General features: G+C 46.5%; 1 protein-coding gene across 3 annotated transcripts in view; it reads right to left on the reverse strand.

Moving 5' to 3' along the window:
- Fat2 (FAT atypical cadherin 2) overlaps nt 1-20,169 on the reverse strand; it is an 88,705-nt gene that overhangs the window by 33,271 nt on the left and 35,265 nt on the right. For all 3 annotated transcript variants that reach the window (XM_063230673.1, XM_063230672.1, XM_003464475.4), the window contains exons 6-12: nt 19,363-19,573; nt 14,256-14,395; nt 13,382-13,663; nt 11,807-12,017; nt 4,722-8,780; nt 2,816-3,012; nt 1,061-1,214 (exon numbers count right to left, since the gene is read on the reverse strand). In XM_063230673.1, the coding sequence (XP_063086743.1) occupies nt 1,061-1,214; nt 2,816-3,012; nt 4,722-8,780; nt 11,807-12,017; nt 13,382-13,663; nt 14,256-14,395; nt 19,363-19,573 (5,254 nt within the window). The remainder of the gene's footprint in view (nt 1-1,060; nt 1,215-2,815; nt 3,013-4,721; nt 8,781-11,806; nt 12,018-13,381; nt 13,664-14,255; nt 14,396-19,362; nt 19,574-20,169) is intronic.

A 20,169-nucleotide genomic window follows, 5' to 3' on the forward strand; every position in this document is an offset into this window, starting at 1 on the left:
AAATCTCTGTGTCTTTGTCTTGGGTGGAGGGCTTATCGTGAGACTTGTCAGGTTCTGTGGAACACACACCTACATTGTTCAGATTTGGCACAGTGAGCATGTTGCATTTGCATATTTTCAAATACCGCCCGTTTATTTTTCTTTCAAGTCCTCCTCGATGATCCTGCAGCTGAGCAAACAGCAGCAGAGAGAGATTAGGTAACCTTTGGAGCCGCTCTGCATACCATGCCAGGGTCCGGAAACAGAGCAAAGTCCTGTCTGTCCCGGGACACCCCTCTCCCTGGCCACCGCCCTGCGCTGGAATCTCCGAATCATCTTCTGAGCTACTGGGTTCCACCAAGCGTCAGCAGCCGGTCCCTCTGACCCCGACCCTCCTTACTGCCCATCCCCGCTGCTGCTGTTGGATCCCACCCTAGGGGGCTGGTGGCTCTTCAAAAGGAGGCGCCTCCACCACCCGGCCTGCCAGGCTGCGCGTGGCCTGCCCTAGAGGGGCCTCTTTGTCCCATGGTCTGCTTTGTCACCTAGCTTGTAATGACATCCACCACGGACTCTTCTTAAGGCCCAGCCTGGGCTAGGGCTCCGCGTGCTTTTGGTGCTTGTGCACCTTACAAAAGTCCTATGAACATGCAATGTTCTGTCCTTGACCACAGCACAAGATGGCATTTGGTCCCCATAGGACCCCCTCCTCTCCCCCAGCCCCACCCCTCCCCCAACCCTGTTCTCTGCCACTAGTTTCTGGCTCTGTCTAACCTTTCCCCCAGATGGAGGTCCTTCAATGCCTGTCCAACGGCCTCAACCCAGTTAATGCCTCGTTTTCACACAAGACCAAGGTCTCCCATCTCAGCAGTCTACTGACTATATCCCAGCACCTACAGCAAGGACAAGGACGTTGGGGGCAGCACAGTGCCAACGTACATTTGTTTGTTCAACACGTTTGCTGGCAGATGGACAGATGGGTTGGTGATTTTTGTTCCTGCTCCAAAGACCCCACCATGGCACCTGGCACTGGGCATTCAGCAAATAAGCTCTTAGCTTGACTCTACAACCCAGGAAAGCCCACCTGTGTGGGGATCCATCTTGAATTCATGTGCCCCAGGGCCATGCAGAGAATATGTGATCTGAGCGTTGGTGTCGGTGTCCAAGTCTGTGGCTGAAACTTTCAAAATGAAGTGTCCGGGAGACACATCTTCTCGGACTCTGCCAGTATAGAGAAGCTGGAGATGGAAAGACAAAAAGGAGATTGCAGAAGTTACGCTTCGATCCCGGGGAGAGGGGGAGGGACAGAGACCGAGGCAGCAACAGAGAGACTACAAGAACACAGATGGACAGAGACAGAGAGAAGCAGAGAGAGGGCGGGAGGGGCAGAGGGAAGGAAACATGCACAAGGAAAACAGAGGTTACAGCTGCAAAAGGGAGGGCCAGAGAGTAGGTCCAAAAGGCAGGACAATGAGGGAGAAGTCCAGCACCCAAGAGCCTGCTCTGCGATGGGCTCTGGACAAGGTGGGCGGGCTAGGCTGACACCAGGGCTCCCCAGAAGGTCAGACCAAGCCACTCCAGGCCACATCCCCTGCTTTTGGGTGAGGCCCAGCTGTCACCTCTCTGCCCGTGTACAGGATTGATTGGTGACCAGGACCGCAGTGGCCCTGGGACCTCCCTACCCTCCCTCTACAGCTGTCATCACTATATAATGTGTGCATGGGGCCACAGGGGACAGGCTGGGGTCTCTGAGAATTCAGAATCCAAAGTCCCAAGTGTCCTGGTCTCTGCCACAGCAAGGTCAAGCAAGCGTGGTCCCCGGTGCGCTCTGGGTGGAAGCTTCCAGCCTGGCGGGCCCTCCGGGGCCTCTGTTCTCCAGCTCTAGAGATGCCGTCAGCCCCGCTGGGAAGGCCAGCGTGAGCCTGGTCCTGGCTTTGCCACGGAGATGACAGAGGTGGCAGGATGGTTGAGGGAATGAGAGGGAATGAGGGCAGCCACCTCTCTCGCCACTCAAAATGTGCTCCTCGGGAATCCCCAAAAGACTTTGCATGCACACTGATGACCCGGCTCTCTCTCTCTCTTCCTCTTGTGCTTTTGTGTGACAGAGTGTAGAGAAGCAGAGCAGGGAAGGTGACAGGACCACGCATTCATGTGTGTTGCAAGGGAACTGTCTACGAGTGTGCACAAATAAACGGATGTCTGGATGGAAATCCATGCATAAGAAGTCATATTTTATAAAATAAAAATGTCAACAGTGTAACTTGGTCTAAAAACTTTGCAGTAATACAAATCCCTCCAAAGTTCAAAATGACTTTCCTGGGGTTTAAAACTATATTTAAAGGTAAAGGTCTGTAGCAATGACTATTAGGTGATGGCCTCTAAAAACACAGGTCATCTCCTGCTCACCTCTCTCCAGCCTCATGTCTCGTGCATGTCCCTCGCATGTCCCTCTCAACATTTTTTTCCCTGGGAAATTTGGGGCAATAGGGAGCCACACCAGCAAAGGAGCATCAGGGCTTCGCCAAGCAAGTGGGGCAGACATGAGGGTGCCTGTTACTTCTGCATGAGTTTCGCAGAGAAAACTTTGTATGCAGTGTGTGGGGGGAGATGTGGGCCGGGATTCCTAAAGAGCTTTGCGTAGACCTATGCGGGAGGAAGAGGACTTGCCTATAATGCTTGAGCACCAGGCTGACGCCCACTGGGGAGAAACAAGGACAGGTGAGGTCAACAGCGGGCAGCCTAGGGGCTGCCCCTGGTCCTCCTCCCTGCAGCTCCTTGGGCACTTTCCCTGCCTGCCTTTCCCTCCCCACCACCCTGGTTTTCCATCATCCCATCTCACCTGTGGGCACTGAGGGCTGTTATCATTGACGTCCAGGACAAAGATCTCTACGGGGACCGATGTCTGGAATTTGCCATCCGAGGCCGTAATTCTGAGCAAGTACTTGGCCATGTACTCTCGGTCCAAGGTCTTCCTCGAGGAGATCCTCCATTCGTCCCCGACTTGGCTGATGGCGAACTGGCCCAGGGGGTCTCCCTCTGAAAAGATCGGGCACAGCTTTCAGAAATCGAGGAACAGGAACAACCTAGACTTTGCCTAATAGGCAGCTGCCCGCCTGACACTTCTTTTAGGACTTCTAAGAAAGGAAAAAAGAATTCTTCTCTTAACTAGGAACTCACAGTTCTCCACAAAGTCAGTTTTGGGGACTTATGAAGACTCTTCTGACTTTTTTTTTAGGGTCTCCTGTTAAACCATCAGTGCAGGAAGCACCACATCAAAATATGTGGGGTACAGGGGCAGGATTTTTATTTTTGGAGGCCTAGGAGGTCCCGGGGAAAGTTACAGGTAAACACATTTCCCTCCTATCCCAGACAAATCTGATTACTACAGCTATTCAGCACGGAGGTTTTATTACACAACTGTTGCTGCAGAGCACACGGAAGTCAGGGATAAGTCACCCTTCCCTGGCTCCAGTCACTGGCAAGTGTGTGGGAAGACAGACCCTCACTCTGGGATTCAAAGATTCCAGGGCTGCAAGATTCAGCTATTCCAAAAGTTGACTGTATATTGCTACTTATTATTCTCTTATTCTGAGATGTTACGACTGGTTAGATTTTCAAGTGTCTGACATTACAAGGTGATAAGGTTCTACTTTAAGGTTCTGTTTTTCTAAGATTTTTTTTTTTCTGGTACTGGGGATTGAACTCACAACCTCATGCTTGCCAGGCAGGTGCTTGTGCCACTGAGCTATATCCCCAGCCCTGAGGTTTCATGATTCATGGAGCTCTGATCCTGTCTCCAGATTCTTGGAACTTCAGACTCATGATTTCTCTACTGGACACCTTTAGTAGCAGAAGGAGCCATTTTTATGAGAATTCAATATTGCACCAGAAATGGGAAGAAAAGACACTCTGACCAGGCCTGTAATTCCAGTGCTCAGGAGGCTGAGGCAGGAGGATTGCCATGAGTTCGAGGACAACCTGGGTAATCAATTCAAGGCTGGCCAGAACCATATATCAAGATTCTGACTCAAAAAATAAATTTCAAAAAAAGCCACTCTGGGTGGGTAACGAAACCACCGCTTGGCTGGCTTATCAGGCATTTAGTTTCACAGTATGTATCCACTGAGGAAAGGAGCTTGTAGGGCATAGTTTTTAATCACAGCTTTGCCCCAAATTCAGAATGAGGCCTTGGTTGAGTTTCTCTCCTGATCTGGGCCAGGGCTTTCCTGTGACATGCTAGAGTCGTATTTGAGGGAGGCTGTCATTTCAACACACAGGTCCTGTGACTGACAAAAAATACTTTTCCATCATCCCCCACTGTCCCTGGAAGGTCATGACTCTATCAAGAGGTATCTGGCAGAATTTTCATGGATCACACAACCATTTCCATCCCCTAGAAGATAGCTGACAGTCAAGAGTCTGACCCTTATTTCACCTAAAATGGTGAGAGACTTTCTGTGCAAATACTTTCTCAGTCGAGGGCATCTTTGCTGAGGATGCGTCCTCAGCATCCTCCTGTTATATCTCACTACCACCCCTGGGAGAATGGCAACAGGCTGCCCTACAGAAGGGGCAGTGGAGGTCCTACAGCTAATGGCTTTATTCCCCGCCCCCAATATACTCTGCTAAAAAGTGGCAGAGCTAAGATTTAAGTCCATGTCTTAGATCCACCTCTTCAATCCATCTCTTACTGGGTTTTTTAAAAATGCATCCCAGTGCTTCCATTCCCTGACAGGTGTCCTTACCTGTGATGTAGCAGGTGACCTGTCTGTTCTGCTCAGAGATGTCAGCATCCAGGGTCCTCAGAGTGGTCACAAGCTCGCCAGGCTCACTGTTCTCAACCACAGATCCTCTGTAGTCTTCGGAGGTGAATCGAGGAGCATTGTCATTTTCATCCGTAATGGAGACCTCAACCAGCGCCTGGGAAGACAGCTGGATGGTCTGTCCATGGTCAAAGGCCACCACATGAAAGCGGTAGGTCTGGTGGGTCTCACAGTCCAGCTCCTTGAGAGTGGTGATCCAGCCACTCTCGCTGTCAATGGCGAAGAGCTCGTGGACACTGCTGCCTGGCTCTGCTGACAGCCTGTAGCTCACTTGGCCATCATTCCCGGTGTCCTGGTCATTGGCAGTCACCTGAATGACTGTCGTCCCCCCTGGCATATTCTCAGTGAGGAAAGCTTTATATGGATCAGCCTCAAAGACTGGCCTGTTATCATTGACATCCTTCACTTGGATGTGGACTGAGACCAAGGCCACCAACTCTGTATCCTCGTGGGGACAGTGTGCCATCAGATCAATCTGGTACCATTTGGTGGACTCATGGTCCAGAGCCTTCCTCACTTTTAGGACTCCTGTGTCATGGTCCAAGGAGAAGACGCCATCCCTGTTACTCTCCGGTGTTGTGCCCTGCACTAGACTGTAGATGACCGGGTCTTGAGCTGCCACTGCTTTAACCACCCCAACCTCGGACCCCACTGGAAGGTCTTCGGATGCAGGGAATGTATACAGAGGCTCAGAAAACTTGGGCAAGGAAACTTCATTGGAGACCACCTGAAGTTGTACTGGCACCTGCGAATCCCAGTGAGGGGGGCCACCATCTTGGGCTTTGACTTTGAAGCGAAGGGTCTTGTTTTCCAATCCCACCAGGCTCTCTTTCACCTTGACCACCCCAGTGATTTCATTGACATCAATGAGATCATCCGCCAAGTCCTCCACTGGGTCTACTGAGTAGGTGACATCTGCGTTCCGACCCTCATCTGCATCATAAGCCAGCACCTGGATGACCGGGAAGTCTTTGCTGACATTCGATGGGACGGACAGAGTGTACCTAGAGGCTTTGAATTGTGGGGCATTGTCATTTTCGTCCGTGAGGATGATCTTTACAATGCAGAAGGCCACTTTTCCTCCTCCATCCCGAGCCATGACCTTAATAGCAATGACTCTTTCTGTTGAATTTTCCCGGTCCAGTTTTTGCAGGGTGGTGATCTGGCCATTGGGATTTATGGAGAACTTTTCACCTGCCAGTTTATTAATGATAGTGTAATCCACAGTGCCATAGGGGCCACTGTCTTTATCTATGGCCAGCAATTCAATTACCTTCGTTCCCTCCTTTGCATTCTCTGCTAATTCTGCCTCATAAATGTGCTGCTGGAATTCTGGGCTATACTTGTTGGCGTTTGTGGTGTTGATATACACAGGCACAGTTGCTTGGAAGACCCCGTCCGAAGCACCCACCCTCAAATTGTAGGAAGAGTCCAGCTGCTTTTTGCAAAGGTTGAGCATAGAAATTATTCCTGATGATTTGTTAATGGAGAAGTGACGGTCCTGATTGCCAGAAAGGATCAGGTACTCCAGGCGGGAGGTGTCTCTGCTGTCAGGGTCAAGGGCTTGGACTTTAAGAACCAGGTGTCCACAGGTTGCTAGCTCACTGACGTTGGCTTCATACTGAGGTTGTCTGAACTCGGGGGGATTGTCGTTGATGTCAGACACATTGACAATCACAAGGGTCTCTCCAGTGAGCGGAGGATTTCCTCTGTCCGTGGCCCTGACTTTCACATGGAAGTGTCGTTGGGCTTCGTAATCCAGTTCTTGGAGTGTGACCATCTCTCCTGTGCTCCCATTAATCTGGAAGAACTTGGAAGCGTCTGAGCCATCCTCCACGATCTCATAGGACACATCACGGTTGTGTCCCGAGTCTTGGTCGGAAGCCAAGAGTTGGATCACAGGGGTCTGAGCGGGCAAGCCTTCCGAGACTGCCGTGGTGTACACCAACTGGGAAAAAGTGGGAGGGTTATCATTGACATCCTCTACGAAGACTTCCACCGTGGCTTCCGAAAATGACCCCAGAGCTGTGTCTGTGGCTCTGACTGTGAATATGTGTCTGGTCTTGGACTCATAGTCCAAAGGTCCTGTCACGGTGAGAACGCCCGTCTTGAAGTCAGTGGTGAAGAGCGGCAAAGACTCCTCCTCCACGATGTTGTAGATGAGCCTGAGTCCCTCGGGACTCCGGGCCTGGGTGTGGAGGATGGGGGTGTAGAGTGTGATGTTCTCAGGCACTCGGACCCTGTAGTAAGGACTCTGAAACAGCGGGTTGGATTTATTCCTCACGGTGACAAGCACTTCTGCCTCCGTCTGGAGGGATGGTGTTCCTCCATCGAGAGCCACAACTTTGAGGCGATATTTATTTAAAGCCTGATAATCAAAGGGTTTCTTGAGTGATATATCCCCAACATAGGGGTCAATGCGGAAATACGTGTAATCCTCTGTAAATGCATACGTGACCGTGCCACTGGCTCCCAAGTCCCTGTCAGTAGCAGACACCTGAAAGAGGACGTCCCCTGGCTCTGTGCCGTCTTGAACGATTGTGTAGTAGGGCAGATGCTTGAACTCAGGGGGGTTATCATTGACGTCCTCAACGGACACTCTGACCACAGCCTGGGCCACGCGCGGAGGAGCCCGATTGTCCCTCACTTCCACCACCACCTCGTGAACGTCCTGCTGCTCTCTGTCCAGCGCCACCCCCCTTGTCTGCAGCACACCCGCTGACCTGACCACATGAAACAAATCTGTGCCGTTTAAGAGAGCGTAGGAAAGGGTGTCATTCAGATGATGGCCGTGGGCACCAAGAATCACCAGTGCCTTTCTGTCTGGCAAATTCTCCTTCACCTTCGTCCTGTACACCTCCTGATCAAACTGCAAACTTTTGTCAAGGACTTGGGTCAGAGAAATTTTTACCAGTGCAGTATCTTGATACAGGCCATCCGAAGCCCTAATGGTGAGCTTCCTAGAGGCTCCCAGAGCAGCAGGATTTAGCACAGATATGCACCCAGTGACCGGGTCAATGGCGACGGCGTCATCCGTGTTGCCGGTTTTGATGCTGTAGGTGACCTCGGAATCTTCATCGCTGGCCCGCACGGTGAGAAGCTCCATCCCGAAATGAATGGGTCCCACGACTGCTGCTTCATATATCTGCTCTGCGAACCTGGGAGGAGAATCATTCACGTCTCTGACATAGATGATGACCTTGGCAGGCCTGGGAGCGAATAAGATGGGGCTCCCTTGGTCATGGACATAGACGTTGAACTGGAAAAGGGGCCTGCTCTCATAATCGATCTCAGATAAAACAGTGAGCGTTCCCATACTAGGGTCTATTTTGAAAAACTTTGAGGCCTCTGGATCCAAGATTTTGTAGATCAGCAAGGCGTTTGCTTCCTGGTCCTTGTCAGAGGCGCGAACCACAAAGGGGCTGCTGTCCTCGCCCACGATCATGCTGTACAGAGGAGCTGCCTCGCTAATCTGGCCCACGAACGTTGAGTTTAAGAACATGGGTGCATTGTCATTGTCATCAATGATGTCCACGAGCACCACGATGTCGGTAAATGCTCCCGCCATGCTGCTGCCTCGGATTTTCAACTGGTACGATGAGATTTTCTCATGGTCCAAGTTCTTCTGGGTGGAAATGAGGCCAGAATATGAGTTCATGGAGAACACGCCATCCTTGTTTCCCTCTCTTAGCTCATAGGTGACTTCGGAAGGGCTTGTGGCGGAGACGAGGAGGATTGGGGAGCCAACAGGGATGGATTCGGGGACTTCCACGAAGTACTCAGTGTTGGAGAAGATGGGGGCGCTGCTGGCTGAGGGATAGACATGAACGACCACTGTAGCCAGGTCATGCTTCCGTGGGGACCCGTGGTCTTCCGCCTTCACCATCAGAGTGTGCCGGATGTGGTTTGCCTGATTGAGTTTCCGGGCTACAGTGATGATGCCTTGCAGAACGTCGATGCTGAAAAAATCCTCGCTGTTCCCTGGAACAGAAGGTGAGACAAACTGAAATTTACCATGCTCTCAAGAGAAACCAGCTAGGCTTTCTAGACCAACAAAGAGGCTATTGCAAAAGTGGGACGGGGCAAAGTCTGCATTCTATGCCACTCTAGATTTAGTGTGATAATGAGTACTGAGTAGATATCTACTTTATATGAGTCTACTATGGAGCACGTAGTAGGTGCTTCATAAATAACAGCTTCAGTTGCTACTAAATCTCGGAGACAGAGCATAAGCTACAAACTAAAACTGAAATAGATCTTTGAAGGCTGGAAAGGAGACCTGTACTTTGTAAGAAAAGCACGTCACCCATTTTTGGGGTCACTTTTGTAGGAAAAGCTTTAGTAAGTTTCCATCACATTAGAGAGCATTTTAGCCGTCATTTACATAGTTTGATAATAGCTTTGTTTATTTGGTTATATATTTAAAAGATGAAACTATAAATATGGAATCATAAACTCTCAAAACAGACAAAGGGTTCATAAACTACTTTATCTGTTCCCTCTGTGTCTCTGGAGGGGAAGCCCCTTGCTGGTCTTAAGAGCCTGAGAGGGAGGGCTGGATGGAACACCCAGAGCCTGACACTTCCATATCCATGCCTTTCTTCCAGTCCCCTGCTTTCTTCTCTCTCTCTTCCTCCCTCCCTTTCTGCCTCCCCCCCCTCTCATTTTATACCAGAGATTCACAGTGACACCCCCAGCCCTTTTTATTTTGAGACAGGGTCTTGCAAAGTTACTAATTTCCCAAGCTAGTTTTGAATTCACAGTCCTCTTGCCTCAGCCTCCCAGAGAGCTGGGATTATGGCTATGTGCCACCACACCCAGATCACACCTACATTTTTAAAATGTAAAGCATTGGCACATTGCCTTAGTAATTTTTTTTTTTTTTTTTTTTTGTACGGGGATCAAGTTCATGACCTAGCACTTGCCAGGCAGGCACTTATGCCACTGAGCTAAATCCCCGGCCCAACCTTAATAATTTCTGAATGCCCAGCCACTGCCTTAACTTTTATTATATCAATTACTGGATATTTCCCTTTGAGTGGATTTACTCTTAAAATCGATACATATTTTTAAAAGACAATTTTATATTGCTACTTTAAAAAATTATCACATACCATCAATCAGAAGCTAGCATAAAAACAAATCAATGAAAAAAATCTAGGTACAATTTAAAGTATGTGAGCCTGAGACCTACCTTCTTTCTCTGATAAAAACAAAGAATAGCAAGTGTCGGAGAAGACCAAAGGGTTTCTGGTACTGACTGAGGCTTTGTCTTTGCTTTGATCAGGAAGCCTGAATAAGAATCAAAAGCAAATACGTTCTCCAGGCTCCCTCACCTAATTCAATGCTGTATCCGAGAGAAACACCCGGATCAGTTTGCTGCCCAGAGGAAGTATAGGTCTTATCCTTAGGGAGACATTTTTCACCCCCTTGTTCACAGGGTGTGATTATTTTACGATTTCTGTGCCAAAGCAGGCAGCTGACCTTCGTTATAAGACTTTCAACCTGACTCTCCCACTTGCTATTTCTTTTTTGCAGCAAACTAGGGCCTCCCACTGAACTGTACCCCGGTTCTGTTTGTTATTTTTAGACAGGGTCTTGCTAAATCGCACAGGCTGGGCTGAAATGTTTGATCTTCCTGCTTCAGTCAGCCTCCCGGAGTGCTGGGAGGCAGGGATTGAGGTGTGCATCACACTCAGCTGTGACTCGGACAGATGCTAAGCTCTGTCAGAGAGCACAGTTCATACACGCAGATTTAGAGTGGTCCCATAAACAGAAGCTATATCATTACCGCAATATAACTCTAATTCTAACTTCTTTCTTATGTTATACTGCTGAAAGAGGAAAAAACCAGAGCACAAAATTGTATGTCCACTGGAATCTCAGGACCGTGAAAGATGCTGGGAAAAGATGAGAGGGAAGGACATGGAATTACTATTTTTGGGTGGTAACAATTACGACTACATGTTAGGTTCCTCGTTATACATTTCTGTATAAAGTCATGCTTTCAAAAATGAACAAGAGGTGCTTCTACAGTCAGAAAAATATTTTGAAAGTAATTATCTATAAAATAAAGCCATTGTCTCCATGAGTGGGGCTGTCAGTGAGATGAAATAAAATGAGCTGACTTCATAAATCAGAAAGGATAAATAATTAGCGTATTACAATTTGTGTTCCTCTTCTTCAGGGATGAATAGACTGCTGTCATATGGTAACCATTTCTTCCAAAAAGATTACGTAAAAACTCTGATTTCTTTAGGATGCCTGCTGTGAGGGCAGTGAGCAAGTCATACTCATCTTTGTCCCTCTGTAACATCTAACTTTAATAATTCATCATGTGCAATTAATATCACTTAATAATTATCTTTAATCTCTATTAACTGCACATGGTCAACTATTAAAACCATCATAATAATGCACTGGACACTGGGTATTATTATTTTGTTACATTGACTATAATTATCATTAGTGATATTAAGTAATATTGTATTTTATAGTTTATAATATGCATTAACATACATTTTTTCTTTGAATTTTTACAACTTTCTAGGAAAGGTCATTTCCATGTCAGAGAGGAAGAAAACCATGTAACAGGTAGCCAGGCGTTATGTGGCCTTATCAGAAAATTAGGACACTGCTGACCCCATGCTGTACTCCTAATATTTATTTGCCCATTCTTTCTAATGAATATGCAGAAGGCTAACACATTTTGAAGTGTTACCTGGGCATCATAAGCATCTCCTGCATGCATGGTCATTGGTGATTTATATCATATGTATGTAAATTCTCCCATAACTTGAACATTGTGTCCCTTACTGTTATTACCACCTTTGGAAGTGTGCTAATTTAGGTCCTGATGGCTCCAGGGAAAGCTCTAGAACTCCTTGTCATTTGCCAAAGCTGAGAGAGCCTGGTACTTGATGAATTTGCAGAGTCAAGCTTCTAGTGATTTTGCTTATCGCCAAAGCAGTTACCCCATCTCCTGACCGCATGGCCAGGCCTCTCACCTTTCAGGAGAGAGTAGTGGACCTCAGCATTGGCTCCCCGATCAGCATCCACAGCTTGGACCTGTAGCAGCTCTGCGCCTGGGGCGATGGTGTCAGGAACTCTCGCCTCGTAATGGAGCTGGGTGAAGCGTGGTGGGTGGATATTTCCGTCCTTCACATGAACAGTCACCCACACAAAGTTCCTCTTGATGGGCATCTCTTGGTCTCGGACCTGTGGGTGCAAGGGGTAAACGAGAAGCAGCAAATGGAAAAGCAGGAGGAGGCAGATAAAGGCCAATGAGATTGAATGCCAATGAAAGCACACCCAGCATTAGCTCTGTGTATTCCTTTAAACCTGGCTTCATATTTTATGCTTGTTTTTCTTTTTATAAATAAATATATCAGATGAAGATTATTAGGTGTAGATCTTTTAATGACTGATCCTACATTAGGAGAAAAGATGTATTATGGTTGGGATCCAGTGTATCACCCCAAAGTCTTGTTATTTGGAAGGCTTGGTTGCCCATGGGATTTTTGGGAAGTGATTGATCCATGAAGGCTCTAACTCAAGCAGTCAGTGACTGAGATGTCATCTGATGGCATTATTGGGGAGGGATGGCACCTGGAGGGGGGCTTAGCTAAGAGAGTGGTTCGTGAGGTGCAGCCCTGAGCACACTGCATTGCCCTGGCCCCTTACTCTTCAGGTCTCTTCCTCTTTCTGCATCCTGCTCACCGTCTGGTGAGCATGTTTCCTCCATCACTCAATCGATCCTGCCTTGGTGTTTTTGTCTTTCCAGGCTTTAAAGACCATGAACTGAAACTTCTAAAAACCATGAGCCAAAATAAACCTTTCCCCTTTAAGTTGATTTATGTCGGGTATTTTGTCACAGCGACAGAAAGCTAACCCAGGCAGCAAAGTAGTAGTTTCTAGATTAGGCCTCAGAGAATATTAGTTCTTCATGATGCTATGCAGGAAAAAAATTCCGTGGTCAGGTAAATTTGGAGATCACTAAACTAAACGAAGTTTTTTTTTTTTTTCCAGTAGGATTTCTGAGAGTCTTCAACATACATTGACGTGCCCAGAGGATGGTAAATTAGCTTACGAGAGCCCTGACCCGAGACAGGGCACCAGACCCTAATTCTGGTGTCACTGTACCACAACAAACAAGCATCTCTTTCTCTTGAGCATAGGTTTAGAGAAGTGGGTGGGCTCAGGGCTGGAACAACTGAAGTCTGCAGGGTATAAAATGTAAGCTTTCACTCTCAAGTACAAACGCAGGCACAGGACTCAGAGAGTAAGTCCTCCTTGCTTGATCCTAATGCTTTTGCTGAGCGGGTCTCCATCCCTTCTAGCTCCAACACTATGTGAATCCACAGGGAGCGGGGGAAGCTCTGTTGGGACATGTTTTGGGGGAGTGTAGAGAAAACCAAAGCTAACAGGGATTTCCATGGCAGCCACCCTATCTGCCAGCACTTCAGGCACCCTTTCTGGAAGAAGCCTCTGGCCAGCTGTGAAGTGTCACCGCTCTGACCTGTGTCTAGCACTATGGGCACTGAGGGTAAGCCCACCCAGCCCCAGGCTCCCAGATCGCTTACCATAACTGTCAGCGTGTGCTGCGAGGGCCCTGAGCCCAGGTCCAACTTTCCCACAGTCACCAGGACACCAGTGCTTGGGTCCAGCTGGAAGAGGCTGGCGCTTCCCAGGTCCTGGCTGCCCTGTATGGTGTAGATGAGGCCTTTGCCCTTGTCTTCATCTGTGGCCTGGACACGAAGAAGCTCGACCCCAGGCAGGGTATCCTGGGGGACTCTGACCTCATAATGAGGCTCCAGAAACTGAGGCCGGTGGTGGTTAACATTGGCGATCAGGAAGATGTAGACCTGAAGGGACAGTGAAAGAGAGGTAGGCAGTAGACCACATGGGCTGTGTCTGTCTGCATCTACCTGCCGTCCATGCCTGGCACAGTACCTGGTACACACCAGCCACTCTAACTGCATAAACATTTATTGAAGGAATTACAGGATCTCCAAATCACACGGCTTTTAAGCACCATGCTGTCTAGTAGTTTTCAAAGTGAGACATTTTGTTACCAAGCCTTTTCTTCAAATGAAATGTTATATCAAAACCCAACACAGAAGACAGATAAAACTCTAGCTGAAGCCAGAATAGAAATATAGTGGCTGGTTACCTGACTCCCATTCTTTACACCCATGGTCACCCCTGTGGCATTTTATCTGTAGCCCAAATGCCTGTTGAGACTAATCCTCTCATTTTATGGAAATCTACAGTGGGAGCAAAAATGCTCTCACGGTCACAGAGATAGAGTGTGTATTGGCAGCTGGAAATTGATTCCAGATTCAGTGTCTTTGGGGTATACCACATCCACAGGTAGTCTGCACAGCCTCCTTCCAGCCAGAGGCAGAGGGCTCCCATGTCCTTTCAACTCAGGGGCTACCAACGGAGGTCTCTAACCTGGGTGGCAATGATATGGAACCCGTCTGTCACTTCCACAGTCAAATTATAGCTGGATCTTGTCCTTGTATCAAGAGGCCTGGCGATGACAATACTGCCTGTGGTCTTCTCAATGTCAAAGTCCATGTTCTTGTCCCCATCTAGAGCAGGCATGGGAGAGAGAACACACAACCACAGTGACTTGGGCAGTAGATTTATAGAACATGGTAGATAGTGACTTTTATGGGACAGTGGGCATGGAAGAAAGAAGCTGAATCAGAGATTCTAAGACTGTGCACAGATGTGTGCACCTGAGTGATGGGCAGACTTATCTGTAGACTTTTTTCTGCCTCTGAGATTCAGATTCAGGAGCAAGAGAGCCCTGCATGACTTCTTATCAAAATATGCAAACAACCTATAACCATTCTATACCCAGACATAGAAGAAAATGACAGTAACTGGGTTCAGTAAGAAGAAATTGATCTGACAGCCATTGCGGGAACCCTGGTAAGCCATGCAACAGGAGAAGGCCTGCCTTCCGCCCCTCTGCCATCACGGGAGCCTTGTTCAGAGGAACCCAGTTTCCTGGCCCATTCGCCTGCACTGTGAATGGGCAGCAACATAGGAAGTTCTCAGGACCCAGCAACCGGCTTGTCCCAAAGAACCCAGGAAAATGACAAGATGAAGGAGCAAAGGGTAATCTCAGACCCCTCCGCCCACCCTGAACAAGTCCAGGATACTTGACGTAGAATAAGTTGGAAGTCACACATCAGAGATTTCTGAGATGATAGCAATTGAAGTAAAGAAACAAACCTATGAGTCTGGAAAGGAAATCAGATCAGAATTAATCTCTCAGGTAAAGAAAGAAATGACAACCATAAGGAAGAACTGCTGAACACACCTAAAGAAGACACAGACTTAAAAAAAAATAGAGGAGCATAGGGAAATGATGGAAACCTTGAATGAACAGTATAGGAAAGAATTAGAATGCATGAAACAGATTCAAAGAGGTATCCAGGAAATTAAAAATTCCACTGAAAGCTATAAAAACTGCTTGAATGGAACTGAAGATAGACTTTCAGTCCTTGAAGACAGGCAGTTAGCAATCATGAAAGGAGAGATCTCTTAAAAATAACAAGGAACCAAAAAATAACAATTTAACAGCTGAAAGATGATGCATATGTATATATATATATATATATATATATATATATATATATGTATGTATGTATATGACTGATAGGTGTCAGTGAAAAAGCAGGAGGCAACACAGATAACATTGAAAGACTATTTGCAGAAGCTGAAAATTTCCCAAGCATGGGGAAAGAACCTGACATACAGATAAGTGAGGCATATAGAATGCCAAACAGCCACAACCAAAATAAATCTATACCCAGACATACAATAATCAAGATCCCAGAAATTCAGCGCAAGAATAGAATATTAAAAGCTGTTAGAGAAAAGAAACAGATCAACTATGAAGGAAAGCCCATCACCACAGATTTCTCAACAGAAACCATCAAGTCAGGAAGAGCTTGGAGTGAAATATGAAGTCCTGAAGAAAAAGAAAAAACAAAACAGCTTCCAACACAGATTGATGTACCCTGCAAAACTATGTTTAAAATTAATGGAGAAATAAGATACTCCCATGACAAAGAACAACTGAAGAAACTCATGGCCACCAAACCAACCCGATAAAGAGCACTGAGAGATATTCTAGAAAGAGATAAAAATGACCACAGTTCCAAGAACACAACAGAAAGAAACCACCAAGCAGGACAAGTAATTATACAGAGGGGGAAAGCAGAGAACCAACAGCAGGAAAATAACATGACGACGATAAGACAAAACGTATCAGTTATACACATCAATGTAAATGGCCTCAACTCACCAATCAAAAGAAGCAGACTGGCAGAGTGCATCAAGGAACAAAATCAAACAACATGCTGTATACAAGAAACACATTTAACTCAAAAGGCAACGGAACGGAAGAGAAGATGCAGACAACTGCAAACACACTCGGTCACATTTTCTTTAACAAAAGGGCCAAACATGTTCACTGGCAGACAGCCTCTTTAATAAATGTCACTGGAAAACCTGGCTTTCCACACGCCAAAGACTGAAACTAGACCCAGGTCTATCATCATGCACTAAACTAAAATCAAAATGGATCAAAGATCTAAATATTAAAGCAGAAACACTAAATCTTCTGGAAGACAAAGTAGGTAGAAATCTTTAAGACATGGGGTGGGCAGGGAATTCATGAACAAAAACCAAACTGTGTGGGAAATACTTCAAAGAATCAGCAAACGAATCTCATCTATTAAAAAGTTATTGCACATCAAAGAAATCCCCAACAGTGTGAAAAGAAAGCCCACAAACTGAGAAAGAATTTTAGCCAACTGCCCCTCAGATAAAGGACTTATACCTAGAACACATAAAGAATTTTTTAACAAATCAGGCCCCCAAAATTCAAAGATCCAATCCAAAAATGGTCATCTGAGATGAATACACACTTCTCAGATGAAAAAATACAAATGAAAATATATGAAAAGATGCTCAACATCATTGGTCAATCAAGAAATACAAATTAAAATAATGCTGAGATTCCATCTCATGCCAGAAAGAATGGCTATCATCAAAAAATCAACCAGTAACAAATGCTGGCGGGGCTGGGGTAGGGGAGGAGCCCTTCTCCACTGTTGGTGGGAATACAGACTGGTGCAACCACTGTGGAAAATGATATGGAGATTCCTCAAAAAACTAGGATTAGAGGCTCCCAACCCAGCTATTACCCTTCTGGGTATTTTCTCAGAAGAATCAAGATCATCATGCCACAGCGATATAGGTACATCCATGTTTATAGCAGCACAATTTGTAAGAGCTAAATCTTGGAAACCACTCAAATGCCCATCAACTGAGGAATGGCTAAAGACTTTTATAGGGTGATGGTTGCAACTAGAAATTATACTCATAAGCAAAATAAATCAGACTCACAAGTGTAAACATTGTATCGTCTCCCTAGTGTAAGAATCTGAAAGAGTAAATAAAATCCAAAATATCGTGAAAGGAAGAAGCTGCTCAAAATGAAAGAACAATTGGGATGGGGGAGAGGAAAAAATAAGAAGGGGGGAATATATATATACACATGCATACACACATATATGATAACTAGGATAATTGTACTACTAATTCTAATAGTTCACGACAGGAACAATCAGTGCCTATATTGTTTGATCATTTTTGCGTGTCTATATCTGGTAATCTGAGCAACTATTTTGAAGATAATATACAACATAATAACCATTGTTAATTTCCTATCATCTTGTTTTGAAATCCTAAATTATTTTAGTTATTATTTTATTCTCTTTAAAAAAGAAATTGATCTGAAAAGAAGAAGAAATTGATCTAATAAATAATAGGAATTCAGAGTATAGAAAAGGATGAAGCTATTTACATGTCTCCTGAATAGAATTCGCTTTAGTGTCATGGGAATATGTCACATCTAGAACACAGAGCCAGGGGTGGAGGTGCACACTGTAATCCAGCACTCTGGGAGCCCGAGGCAGGAAAATCAAAGCTTCAAGCCCAAACTGGGGAACTTAAGTGACTTAGTGAGTCCCAGTCTCAAAATAGAAAATGAAAAAAAAAAAAAAAAGCCTGGAGATATAGGTCAGTGGGATGGCCCTGAGTTTACTCCCAATACCATGAAAAAGAAAAGAAAAGGAAAAAAACTCTCTATAATTTATATACTTATGTTAATACATAATATATAAATTATAAAACAATATTTCAATATAACATTACATGTATATAGATTATAAACATATTTTGTATATTATGTTTTATCTATTATATATAATAGACTATATAGTATATAAATATAAAATATTTTCATATAACCCAACATGTGTATGTATGGGTACATAAGTGAAAAGAAACTGCAAACTGTAACACTATCTTCTGGGGCACCCATTTGGGACCCCTCCTGTCTCTCCAGAGTTATTCCTATTCCCCATTCCTTTTCTCTGATAAATTTTTCTACTTTTTTTTTGTATTGGGGATCGAACTCAAGACCTCATGCTTGCCAGGCAGGCACTTATGTCATTGAGCTCGATCATGGCCCCAATTTTTCTACTCTTAACCTCTTTTGTTCCTTAGAACTCATTCTTGGACTTTGGGGAATGTAAACTCGGCATATCTGACACCTAGCATTTCCCCTGCATCACTGTATTTAAATAAAATTTGCAAAAGCCACCAGAAAAAAAATGACTCTTTCTGCTGAGGGTAGTCTCATAAAAAAGAGAAGATCATCTTCAGGTGACTGGACTTCAGGTAATTTTTGTTTCTTCGCTGCATGCATTTGTATTTCTAAATATCCTACAGCATACCAGCATTAATTATATAGGAAAGAAAACAGACAATTAAAAGAGCAGGAATCACAACTCGAAGTAAGGCCAGGCGACAAAGACCTGGGCCCAGGGCATAGCCTAACCCATCCCTGATGCCTGCTGGAAAACTGCGGTAGGATTCCGTGGATCACAGGGGTGCTGAAACTCTTACAGATCTTTTAGCTTGAAATCCTTGATGGATTTCAGAGTTGATACATCCTCTAAATCTGCGTGCAAGCTTACCCTCGTGGGTGTCCCCACGCGTGTGCAACGTTCTTAGAATAGGCCCTAAGCATTTGCGCAGCTCCCAAAGGGCTCTAGGCCCCTCTGAGGTCCTTCACAAATGCTGATGTTGGAGCGGTTGGCAATGTTAGCGGAGCCCGCACCCAAGCACCTCTTAGAATGAGAGTGAGCACGGGGCAGGGTCAGGGGCTGGGGCGGGGACCCCACGGCAGGGGGCGCCCTGCAGGAAGCTGCTTGTTAGCATCACAAGCTACAAAGTTCACTGTCCCCAGACTAGAAGGTACTGCTTACTGATCAGTGTGTACCCACACATGTGAGGACATCCTGAGTTCAATCCTGAGCATCCCCCCACCCCAAAAGGAGAGTAGGTACTTCTCCCTCATCCTCAGTAGGGAACCTGGGACCAGCACACTGAGCTGTCCAGCAGCATGACCTTAAGGGTGGACAGAAAGGCGGTTCTGTGAGGACTGGAGCAGGGCCTCGTCAGGTCTCACCTGTGATGCGGAACCAGAAGAGGCCGGGCCGGCCCTCGACACTGATGACCCCCACCATGTGGTTCACGGGGTCTGTCTCCATGACGGTGAAGCTGTAGTGGGGCTCATCGAAGGCCAGTGGTATGGACGACGGCCGGGGCTGGGGGATCCATTCGATGTGCAGCCGGACGCTGGAGGAGAGGGGCGGCTGCCCGCTGTCTGTGGCCTTGATCTAGAAAGAGCCCAACACCAGAACTGAGCCGTCACTGAGCCCGTGTCCCCTTCACTCATTCATTTACTCAGCGCCCACTGGAGGGCGTGGGGGGCACAGCAGTGAGCAAAACATAACCTGAGCCTCGCCCTGCTGCTGAGCGAATAATGAGAGAGACCACCAACACAAGGCTTACTGGGCACTGGTTCCCAGCATGGCCTGTACATAATGAGCTGTGGTTAAAAAATACAGTGTGTGTGTGTTTATATGGTGAATACGTACATACATGCTTATTAGATTATTACGGTAAGACCCATGGCCGTTAATCCTCTTCAGAACGGCCCTCTTGCTTTGAACGGACTGGCCATTCTTGCCACTTTCTGCAGCAGCTCTGGAAGTCCTTCGTGAGTATCCTGAGCCGCAATGTTGTAGCTGCCTCCACGTCCCGAGTCAGTTCAGAATGTTTACCTTCCACAGTTATTGTGACATTAAGCAAGAGCCAGAGGTGCAGTGCCAGGGCCCATGAAGAAGGCGGATGAGGACCCGCCGGCATGCTCTGATAAGCCTGCGTTTCTGACTCATGGCCGTTTCTGACTCACTGCGTGTGGCAGCAGTAT

The sequence above is a fragment of the Cavia porcellus genome, unplaced genomic scaffold (assembly GCF_034190915.1).
Source record: "Cavia porcellus strain 051 isolate PalLab524CR breed Dunkin Hartley unplaced genomic scaffold, mCavPor4.1 scaffold_19, whole genome shotgun sequence".
Lineage (NCBI taxonomy): Eukaryota > Metazoa > Chordata > Mammalia > Rodentia > Caviidae > Cavia > Cavia porcellus.